The sequence below is a fragment of the Sciurus carolinensis genome, chromosome 12 (genome assembly GCF_902686445.1).
Source record: "Sciurus carolinensis chromosome 12, mSciCar1.2, whole genome shotgun sequence".
NCBI lineage: Eukaryota > Metazoa > Chordata > Mammalia > Rodentia > Sciuridae > Sciurus > Sciurus carolinensis.
In genome coordinates this window covers 82,714,247-82,726,496 of record NC_062224.1, presented here as the reverse complement: position 1 = coordinate 82,726,496, position 12,250 = coordinate 82,714,247, and the positions used below count along the sequence as shown (strand labels likewise).

The 12,250-nt window shown below is 41.5% G+C and overlaps 1 protein-coding gene across 1 annotated transcript in view; it reads right to left on the bottom strand.

Moving 5' to 3' along the window:
• Nucleotides 1-11,122, bottom strand: part of Dstyk (dual serine/threonine and tyrosine protein kinase) — a 52,945-nt gene extending 41,823 nt beyond the window's left edge. The window contains exon 1 of the mRNA XM_047521171.1: nt 10,775-11,122. Coding sequence (XP_047377127.1) covers nt 10,775-11,039 — 265 coding nt within the window. The 5' untranslated portion in view covers nt 11,040-11,122. The remainder of the gene's footprint in view (nt 1-10,774) is intronic.
• Nucleotides 11,123-12,250: the final 1,128 nt, after the last annotated feature.

Here is a 12,250-nt window from a genome sequence, read left to right as displayed (position 1 = left end):
CCAGAGCATATGCAGCTCTGGATCTCAGAAGAAAGTGATCAAGAAGCAGAATTTTACCTGAAAGGAAAAACAGCAGGGAAAAATACATCCAACTCATTAATAACAGGATTTGAACAATAGCAGTTTCTTTACTGCCCTCACTTTTGCCCTGCATACTACTTCCATGTCTTTAGTCTTCCTGTGATGGTTTATGGTTGCCCATTCAGAGACTGGGGAGTTCAGGGCACTAATTCAAGTAGTTCAGGGTCAGACTTAGAACCTAAATTCACAAAGCTAAGCAGCCTAGACCAACACCATGCACAGGACACTCTGATGAAGGTAACCTACAACCATCAAGCTCATCAGTTAAGAAGCTACCAGAGAAGCCTGATCTTGCAGTGTCCGCAGCGGCCTCTTCTGCTTACTCAGGGAAGAGAACATATTGTCACCTCTTCAGGAGTGCAGGCCTCATCCTTAGCATACTCTTAACAACTTTTCTTCTATGCCAAAAACCACTGTTGAAGTGGGTACAGTAGAATTTCTCATTTCTCTTCATAGGACGAACACCAGCAGAGCAAGACAGTTTTCAATCAGGAGAAACTGAAATAGGCTTCCCCAGTGGAGTTATTGTAAGCCAAAAAATAAGAATGACTTCTTCTATTAACTAGCTATTTTCCCCTAATTTCTCCTTGCATTTATGTATCACCATAATATTAAACACTAAGGCTAGAGTACATTTTGGGGGATATTCCTAAAAGCTAAGTTTTACACTGGTTCAGTTGCTGTCCTCTAATCTGGAGAGAATTTTTATTGAAACAAGTTCTGTAAACCTAGCTGCATTTGTGACAGGGTCTTAATCCTTGCAAAGTGGTTTTATTAAAAGCAAAGAAATCCTGGGAAATTCTCTCCCCATCATAGGGACTAGAAAGAGTAAAAGAACACCAAACTGAAATCTGTCTGGCATAAATAAGGCACTAAAGCTCTTAATCTGATGAAGCTAAAATTAGACACTTTTACATCGAAGTAAAAGAAAATGAATAAAAGCAGTGTTTAAAAATAAATGTGCATTTTTAAAAAATCAAAGGCTTTTATGAATATATAACCAAGACATCATTCTTCGGGACAATTCTGATGCATCGTTTAGACAAGTGAAAAGCAAAACAATCCTCAAGTCCTACTTCTCATTTTCCTGCCCAGAGAACAGCACCCAGGGAACGGAACATTATAATAAAACCCAACCCCAAAGAGAGTGGTGGTCCGAAGGTTCCCACAGCCACACAACATACAGCAGGGGATCGTATCCAAATCTTTCACCTGCCAGAAGAAGACAGGAATGCACTGCATGCCATGGGCCACAGGGGATCAATGGGTTCCTAGGCTCTGCCCAACCTTCCTTCACAGTTTTGGGTTGAACTTTGGAGGAACATAATACATAGGGAGGCTTTCTCAGTGATACAGAGAAAGCAAGGGGGCACAGATCTCAGCCACTATTATATATATATATATATATATATATATATATATATATATATATATATTCTCTGCTCAAGTGCTAATTCCAAGATCCCAACATCGCTAAACTCATTTGGCAAAGAGTTGAATCAATCTGCCAGCCTACAAATGGCCTGAGACTGCACATCCTCACAGGGGACTTCAGGTCGAACTCTGAAAGGTAAGAAAGAAAAACTGCATCTTCCACATGGACTCATCCTCTGTACTCTTATTATAAGTGACACCACTCAGATTCCCTGGGCCACGTAGGAAGCAAAAATCTATCATCCCTAGGGGCTGACTATTTTTCTACAAGAAGGAGCAAATCAACTTTAGGTCTTACAAATGTTAAGGCAAAAAAATCACATCCACCTACACACCTCACACTCACCACTGGCTTCTCTATGAGTAACCTCTGAGAAAGACACAGAAATGAAAGAAATCCTTATGAGTGCATTCTGTATTTGAACCATATAAACATGACAACTGTCATTACTCTACAAAAGAAAGAAGAGGGTTAGGCTGGGGTTGTGGTTCAGTGGAAGAGTGCTTTTCTTGCAAGTGTGAGGCACTGGGTTCGATCCTCAGAACCACGTAAAAATAAATAAAGGTATTGTGTCCATCTATAACTAAAACTATTATAAAAAAAGAAAGAAAGAAAGAAGAAGGTGAATTTTGTTGTACTTGGTCAGACACTCAGCAGTGTGTCCCAACTCTTACTTTTTCTTACAGTGCTGGGGATGGAACTCAGAGTCTTACACCTACCAAACAAGCATACTATCTCTGAGCTATACCCCTAGCACTCAACTTCTATTCTTATCAGTGTCACTGAATCTTACAAATTCCCATGTGCCTTAACACACCAAAGAAAGCTGTTGGTTAAGTACATAACTAACTTATAGACAACCCCCTAGAGGGAATGCAATGAAACATCCATCAATCCTTCTTTCATAATACTGATTTGGAATTAATAATCTGTTAGTTGGACAGGGTGGTTCACTACTATGTCATGTGCCAGTACAGAACCAGGAAATTAAATAATTTCTTTTTTTTTTTTTTTTGGTGCTGGGGATCGAACCCAGGGCCTTGTGCTTGTAAGGCAAGCACTTTAACAACTGAGCTATATCCCCAGCCCCTAAATAATTTCTTAAGTTAACAAATGTTAAGGATTTCTTTCCTATACGAGTGTCTCCTGGTATTATATGCAACTAACTCATCCTCTGAGACATGAAAAACATTATTTGGGATACTGGCATAGAATGTAACTCCAACCTAGCCAGGCACAGTTATTCAAGAGGCTGAGGCACCAGGATCACTTCAGACCTAGAGTTCCAGGCTAGACTCGATCTCAAGAAAACCTTGCTCCATCCATCCCACACATCAACCTGGTTTGTACTACCTTCAGGAACGGTGCACCCTTATCCCCAAAAACAAAATAAAACAAAACAAATGCCAGCCTACTCATCATCTATCAAATATATATCACTATTCTTTTTTTAGGGGCCAAAGTAGTAATATGTGGGTGATTCTACAAAAATTCATATCTTCTCTCGTGGAAAATACACTTCTGAAATGGGAATTAAGTTACACTTAATTTCAAAACATTATTCCAACATCTACCAGTCATGGACATAATTTAATACATATTTATTTGCTCATTATGTATAAAGCACTATGGTAGGCAGTGCAGGGGATACAAAGATAAATAAAACAATCTTTATTCTTAGAGGTTTACAACCTAGTCAGCAGGGTAAGACAAATATACTCACAGCCACTGTGCCCCCCCAAAAAAAGAAGTAAATAAAAATAATAGCCTGTAAGAATTAAACAACAGGCATAATGTGAAATTCATATTTCTCCTTTACGTTATTTTTTTAAAATTCTTTTTTATTGTAAACAAATGGGATACATCTTGTTTCTCTGTTTGTACATGAAGTAGAGGCATACCATTTGTGTAATCATACATTTACCTAGGGTAATAGTTTTTGATTCATTCTGTTATTTTTTTCCTCTCCCCCTTTTACTTTAATAATATTCTTTGAAGTTTATTTTTAAAAGATTGTTTTTGAAGTGTACTTACCACAGAAAGATGCCTTGTTCTCTCAATCTAGTGAAACAGAGAACAGAGAAAGGAAGAAAGCAAAGAGAAAAGTGGAGAGCAAAACGAAATTTAACAACCAAGGCTGAGTTGGCTCAGTGGTAGAGCGCTCACCTAGCAGGTGTGAGGTCTTGGGTTCAATCCTCACACCACATAAAAATAAAATGAAGGTACTGTGTCCACCTGCAACTAAAAAATACATATTTTTTTTAAATTTAAAAAATTTAACAACTGAATATTTATCAAAATCTGTGGGTTTTTAAATTTTGTTTTGGGCGGGTACTTGGGATTACACCTTAGAGCACTTTACCACCTTACCTCAGTCCTATTTATTTATTTATTACTCAGGTGAACCCGGGGGCACTTTTCCACTAAGTTACATCCCCAGTCCTCTTTTATTTTATAAAACAGGATCTCACTAAGTTGCTGAGGGTATCCCTAAATTGCTAAGGTTGACCTCAAACTTGTGATTCACCTGCCTCAACCTTCCAAGGTGCTAGGATTACAAACCACTGGCCTGGCTAAACTGATGCTTTCTTTAAAAAAACACTTGCATGGCTGAAGCACAAGCCATACTGAAGTAATGACTTTTTTTATTTTTATTTTTAGTTGTAGATGGATATATAACTTTTATTTATTTATTTTTATGTGGTGCTGAAGACTGAACCAGTGTCTCACATGTGAGAGGCAGCGCTCTACCACTGAGTCACAACTCCAGCCCCTGAAGTAATAACTTTCAAGACTAAACTAAATACATTGCAATCAATAATAAGTTTAAACGCAGTAACGTTTTTTCTTTTAAAAGCTGGCAGAATTTGACAACCCTATTTAATAGCAGGCTTGCCCTGAACCATGGGAAACAGATTTTTCCAGGAAAGGAAGATTAGGAAGGGGAAAGGCTAAAAAGGGAAAGGGTGCGAAGCACCATTGTGCTTTGGAAAGCCATTTCCTCCCAGGCTCCTAATCAGCAAAAGGGGACCTGGTGCCCTGAAAGTCAGGGACTGGAAACTGGAATAAGAGGCCTGAGTAGGCCATATCACACTATACTCATTGAATCAAACAGGCGCCACTGAAGTAAATCATGGTTCCATGACAAGCTATGGAGCCTGGGTTATGACTCATTTGTAACAAATTCTCTCCACTGCAGAGTGCATTTTGTATTCCCATGGCCAGGCAGGTCAGAAAAGAACAAGGAGTCACAGAAGCAGAATTGGACTGGGAGCCTGGAGACCTGGGCCTAAATCTGGTTCCCACTCAAAATTGTTCTGTCCCATATTCCATCTTTTTGCCCTCATTTTCTTTCCCCAACTCCATTTTCCTAATCCAGTGTTCACTAACTACACACACACACATATACACACACATAACCACAGATTTAACACTAAATATACACCTGAGCTTTAATATATATTGTCACCACTTTGTAAGGTAGGCATTACCACTCCCACCTTATTTATTGAAATATAATTAGCCTTCCTCCAGCCCCACTCTTTTTGTACTTCAGATGGAACCCAAGGGCAATTTACTACTGAGTTATATCCCCAAGCCTTTTTTATTTTTTATTTAGAGACAGTCTTGCTAAATTGCTCAGGCTGGCCTCAAATGTGTGATCCTTGTACCTCAGCCTCCCTTCTGAGTCCCTTGGGGTTATCACTGTGATTATAGGTGTGTGACACTGTGCCTGATACAATTAGCCCTTTTTAAGTGTAAAATTTAGTGAATTTAGTATGCCCACAAGGTTGTACAACCATCACTACTACTGAATTCCAGAGCATTTTCAACACCTTAAACAAAACCTCAAACCCACCAGCAGTCACTCCTTACTTGCCTCTCCCCACGTTGCCTGGCAACCACTAATCCACTTTATATCTCCACAAATGTGCCTATTTTGGACATTTCATATAAATAGAATGACACAACATGTGGCATTGTGTATCACTTCTACTTTATACAGAGAAGATTCAAATAGGCTAAGTAACTTGCCAAAGTCACACAGGTTGTGTGGTGGTACATGCCTACAAACCCCACTACTAGGGAGGCCTGCATGAGCAACTTAGCAAGATCCTCAGCACCTAGGCAAGACCCTATCTCAAAGTAAAAGAAATGGACTGGGATGTAGCTTAGTGTAAAATGCCCCTGGATTCAATCCGTAGGACCAATAAATAAATATATACATACATACAAAATAGAATACAAACTCAGCTCTGATTAAACGCTCATGCTTGCTTTTAACCATTGTATGCTGCTTCCACATATGTAGAAAATTGAAAAAGTTTCAGATATACTTGAAAAGATGGGGTTTTGCTAATCTAAGGCAATAAAAATAAATACCTCAACTACAGGATCGTCTCTACAGAGCCTGTAATGCATGGGCAGCTCTTCTATACATCACAAACTGCTAGAAAGCACAGCCATTCCATTGCTTTCGGGGTTTTACCCTACAACCCAATGTTATTCCCAACCCTTAGCCCCATAAAGATGGCAGGTACACAAAACCAGGCTGAAAAGAATCTCCTCTCTCCCAGTGTTTTGTACCTCCCCCAAATGGTGCTCTGCGACTTAAACTTTATCATCCACACAAATTTCTAAGACAATGTCTGTTTTAAATAAGTGCACTAATGCTTTTTCCTTTCTTTTAAATTCTGGCAACCAGTTTATACGAGGTATGCCAAAAAGAGAATGAAGAATATTGGGGAAACATAGCTATCAGCTAACCAAAGGCAAAAAGAGTTATAAAAACCTAAGAATTTTAATTCATATAAAATGCCTATAATCTGGTGCCGACACAGTGGTACACACCGGTAACCCCAGAAACTCAGGAGGCTGAGGCAAGAAGATCACCAAGTTGCAAGCCAGCCTGGGCAACTTAGCAAGACCCTCAGCTTCTTAGCAAGATCCTGCCTCAAAATAAAAAATAAAGTGATCTGGGGATGTAGAGCAAGTGGTAAAGGACCCCCGGGATCAATCTCCAGTACCAAAAAGAAAAATGCCTAATCAGTCACACCTTACCATTATGGTTTCCCCCCTGCTTTATGTGCTGCAGGTGGGTAAAGTTTAGTTTAGATTACACCTTTTTTGAGGACCAAGTTCAGGTCTACCTTGTCCTATTATCTATCATCCAACATAAACAAATAAGTACACTATAATGAGGATAATTATAATTTTTTTTTCCTTAGGAGAAAAGTATAGAAGACAGAAGAAAAAGACTGATGTCCACTAGCTCAAAGCCAAAGTCAACATCTTTTACTCTTTACCCCCATGCATAGCACACTGACCAACACATTCCAGGAATTCAAGTTTTTACTGAATAATAGCTAATATTTATATGGCACCTGAGCAGCACTGTTCTAAACCTGTTCATATATTAACTCCCAACAATCCTACAGGTAAGTACTATTCAAATTCCCTTCTCCAGATGAAGACTATGGAATGGCACAGTTGAAATTTGTCATTCAGTTAGTAGGGAGTGGAACCAGGATGGAAGAAAGGCAGGCAGCACAAAGAACAGCATTCCTCTGGAGTGAATTGAGTCACTCCAATTTCTTAAAATCCAGAGGTTTATGACAAACTGCAAAATCAGGAACTCTACTGGACCATAAAACAAGAAAAACACTTTTTCCTCTTTGCTTTGCAATATTCTATCCAGTCTTTCTTCAGAAGTGCTCAAAGTTGGGGCTGGGATTGTGGCTCAGTGGTACAGCACTTGCCCAGCATGTGTGAGGCACTGGGTTTGATTCCCGGCACTGCATATAAATAAATAAAGCCCATAGACAACTTAAAAAAAAAAATCAGAAAAAAAAAAAAAAAAGAAGTGCTCGAAGTCTTTATCTCATTACTTCTGAACCCTCTGACAGAAAAATCAACAGATACAGGGGGTCTCATCCCTCTATCTTTGAAAGGTAGGATATATCAGGCAATCAAGGAAACTTCACTCACAATTCCATTTTCTTTATACAAACCAAGCTACTCTAAAAAAATCATTTTGGAGTCCTATTCCACCTACTTTTTAACTTTTAATCTTCTAAATTTTAACTTCTAAAATATCACATATATTATGTATTCTCTACACTATCAACAATCAAAATTAAGAGGGAAATAAACCAGGTATGGTGGCGCATGCCCATAAAGCCAGCTACTCAGGAGGCTGGGGCAGGAGAATGCCAAGTTTGAGGACGGCCTGGGCAATTTAGTGAGACTCTGTCTCAAAATAAAAATAAAAATGACTGGGCATGTAGCATGTGCAAGGCTCTAGGTTCAACCCTCAGTATCAGGAAAAATAAAAAAGAGGGAACTATTATTTTGGGGTTCTTCACAATCCTTTGTGGTTGAAAGTGAAATAACAAAATTTCTTGACATTATATGGCACTATAAATAGTACATAAAGACATAATTTTTTTTCTATTGTTACCATCCTTATAGCTCAACAATTTCAAATTTATAGTTTGTCCCTAATCTTCAATTGCTTAAATAGCATACTGCCTCAAGCCCAGAATCTACTTCCACTCTGAAATGATTAAAACTTTCTCGAGGTTTGTTAAGAATTGAGTATTCCTTTCCTTAACATTCCAGGTTCCTATTAATCAGAAACCAGCAAAAAGAAAGTTGAGATAGTCTCTGAATGACATTGACCTTACACAGATAGCTGTAAAAGGAGAGAACAGGAGCTAGTTGTCTTTTACACAGTGGGTTTTTACTTTCTAACGTAATTACCTAAATAGCTGATTAAATGGCACTCCTAAAATACACATAGTAAGAACCATCTAATTTTCCCTGATGTATCCTACATCCCAAAGACAACTCACAGGAAGGGTAGCATCTTATGGAACAAATCAAACTGCCCCCAATCTTGTCATCTGCACCCTCTCAAGTTTTTATTTGGGATGGATAGATTCCAGAGGATGAAGAGAGCTAAATATGCAAAAACTAATTCATGATGCAGTCAACTAGAAAAGCCAATGAGGCAAAATACAAAGGTATATTTGTATTGCTTAAGTTGGTTTTTAAAAAATAAAAACAAGAGCCAACAAAGTTGGCTTAAAAACTTGCATCTCCCTATGGTGATTCTATTCTTTGATTTTTTTTTTTTAGGAGTTATTCCAAAATAGTTGTGTAAAATAAGGCAGCAGGAGCTGAGTGAGGAGGCACACACCTGTAATCTTGAGGTTGAGGTAGGAGAATTGCAAGTTCAAGCTCAGCCTGGGCAATTTAGTGAGACCTTATCTCAAAATAAAACAAAAAGGCCTGGGGATGTAGATCAGCAGTACTTGCCTAGTATGTTCAAGGCCCTGGGTTCAATCCCTGGCACCAAAGAAAAATAAGTAAAATAAAATAAAATAAGACAGCCTGTATGGAGGTGTAGCTCAATGATACAGCATTTGCTTGCCAGAGGTCCTGGGTTTGAACCTCAGCACTGAAAAAGGAAAAAAAAAATTTTTTTAAGAATTTAAAAATACTAATTAACTAAAATAAGACAGCAATAGCTAAGAAAAGCTTTGAGAAAAACTTCTGAGCAGGGCAAGATTCTGGAAAACACCACTAAGAGAAGGGGTGAAAGTACACATTCTGGGGATCCTCTCTGAAGCCATAGCTATTTTCATCAGCTGTTTTCTGATAGCCTCAAAGAAAACAGTTCCCTCTACAAGTTCTTTCTAGAACAGCAAATCCCTGGACATAAGATGTCAAAAACACAACTTCAGAAAAACTAGTCATCATCCTAATCCCACTTATCCCCTAAGGTAAATAAGAGTTTTTTAATTGATATTCAGGCCTACTAAATGAAATGGTATCATTTAGGACACTATCAGAATCATATAAGCTCCCTGCTCCCACTGGAGATTGAACCCAGGGGTGTTTTACCACTGAGCTACATCCCTAGCCCTTTTTATTTTTTATTTTGAGGCAGGGTCTCTCCCTAAATTGCTGAGGGCCTCACTAAAATTCTGAGGCTGTACTCAAAACTTTCAGTCTTCCTGCCTCAGCCTCCCCAGTTGCTGGGATTTCAAGTGTGTGCACACTGCAACCAGCTCATTCTTATCACCAACTTTGGAATTTCAAATTCAAGATATTAAACACACATTTTTGAGAAAATAAGGTCCAACACACAAACTCAAAGCAATTCCTGCAAGTTCTTAACATCAAGTTCAAATTTGCTATCAGTATCTAAATTCATGTTTCTGATAATGTTAGCAGACCTCTAAATCTGAATCTCGAGGTCTTTTCATGTTAATTAGATTTTTACGAACCCTTCCCACAATTATTTAATCTGAATCTGAGAGAAAGTCTGAAACATCCACTGGTATGATTTTAATATGCATTTTTGGCTTAACAATTACTAAATTAAACCGATGTTGTCCCTGAAATCTCTACGTGGAATGCCAGTCTCCCCTTTTCAATCTATATCTATTAAGACGCAGAAGTCAACTGACCCTCCAGTTCACCCCCAACACGACTTTAAAACAAGAAGTTAGGAAAGACTAAAGACCAAGCACAATTTTAAGTGCTCTGGGGTCTCTGGCACATCCCAGAAAGAATCATGTCAACAAGGGCAAAAGTAGCTAGTTCTCCAAGAGCTTGACTAAAACATCCCTTCCTTCCCTCTAACTTCTTCACCATTAAGCACAAGCAACATCTCTGGGCAATTCCCTGACTCCCATCAGATATGATTTCCTTTGGCGACACCCGACCCTATTAGAATACACTCCTTCTCTACAGAGCTGCCTCAAGAAGGGTGTACAAGCATTTTATATACTTAAACACACACGCACACACGCCGCTATAGTCCTGAGGCTTCCTCAGACTCTGGACACCTTGACGACTGCCTCTCCTCCATCTCTAACCTGGGGCTCCGACCCACAAGTGCCCACCCACCCCCCAACTCAAAGCAACTTTCCCCACTCCTCGGATTAACACCCACCCTCTCCACACAGACTCTCCCCGGTCCCGCCGGCGCACAGCCGGGTCCCCAGGGTCGTGGCTCCTGCACTCGGGACGCCCCTTGCTCCCAGATCCCCGGCGGAGCCCTCGGTCCCCCTCCTCCAGGGATGCCCTCCCACCGCATCACGGATCCCGCCGGCCCAGGCCCGGAGGCCCCGCCACGCAGCCCAATTCCCACTTTCCGCCTCTTCCCGGGGTTGCTGAGCAGGGACAGGGGTAGGGGTGCGGTTCGCCCTCCGATTTGCCTCTTTCCCTCGGGCCTGCCCTCCTTACCGGCCTGCAGCCCGGTTTCGGCGACATCGCCAGCAGGGCCGGGCTCGGGCCCACCGCCGCCGGTAGGGGAGGAGGGGCAGTTGTGGTCGTGGGAGCACTTGATGTCGCGGAAGAACTTCTGGGTTTCGCGCAGGTTCTGCCTCAGCCGTCCCAGGTAGCGGCGGTAACGACCGAAGCCCCGGCACAGCTCGCGGATCATTCCGCCGCCTCCAGGGCCCGGACCCGATACGGGCTCGCTGCCCCACGGCAGCCCGTCGCCCTCCATCTCCTCAGCGCACTGTCTTCTCGGCCGGGTCCTCGGCCGCTGGTCCAGCCCCCCTCCTTCCCGCCCCCCAGTGCTTCAGGGAGGCGGAATCCGCCTCCTGACGCCCCCGCCTGCAGTCCGCCGGGCTGCCAGCCTCCGTCACTGCCGTTGCAAACAAACCAACGCGCAGTGCACCCCGCACGGAACCTTTCTCTCCGCACTCCGGGAGAGCGAGGGAAGGATGATAAAGAACACCATCACCGCGCGGTCTTCTGGGACTTGTAGTTTGGACTGAGGCCGCGCGCCAGAACCCTGGGGGCTGAGGCTCCGGAGTTAGTAGGTGGTACTGATCCCCCTTGGATAAAAACTTCACTCGTTCTTGTGCGTACACGCACTTCTGGGCTAAAAATGTGTTCCTTGGCTGGGATTGTGGCTCAATGGTAGAGCAGTTGCCTAGCATGTGTGAGGCACTGGATTGGATTCTCAGTACCACATAAAAATAAAAATAAAGGTTCATCGACAACTAAAAATGTGTGTGTGCGTGTGTGTGTGTGTGTGTGTGTGTGTGTATTTTAATGTGTTCCTGCTCCCTACTCGAATGCCCTCGAAGGGGGAGAGAAACTGCGGATTCCAGACGCCGGCAGAGGTGGGGTGTCTTACTGAAATGAGAGTGAAAGATTTTAATAGCAAAGAAAAGGAAGGAAACAAGACCGAGGACAGCAGTATCTCCATGGTTACCTTAAATGACTCTCACTTTCCGGACACAGCAGATACTGGGGAATCAACTGAAAATACCCTGAGAATAATGAACTCTCTCATGTTTGAATTGCATGCTCCTTTTCAAATTTTCCTTTTCCACATGTGGAAAGGGGGAATGTGAAAGGGTCCATAAGAGTTATAAACTAAAGTACAGTTGGTTTTGTGAAGTAGGGAGACCAGGCTGGGGAAGAGGAAGTTGAGGTTTGTAGCCTTCCAACCCCATTTCTGATTATCTTAACTGGGCTTCGGCCGATGCAGAAGACTTCCATTGACACAGTCTGTCCTGTCGCCAGACACATTTAGGAAGAGGCAAAACTTGTCCACCACCTCTTTTCCCACTTTCTGCTTTCTCTCACATCTTCACCCGGTACAGAACCCACTATATCTGTCTTATGCGAGAAGATTCCATCTTTTAATTGAGCCAGACCTCATCTTTGAGAGGCTGGACCGTGTAGTTGCTCAAATGAATTTAA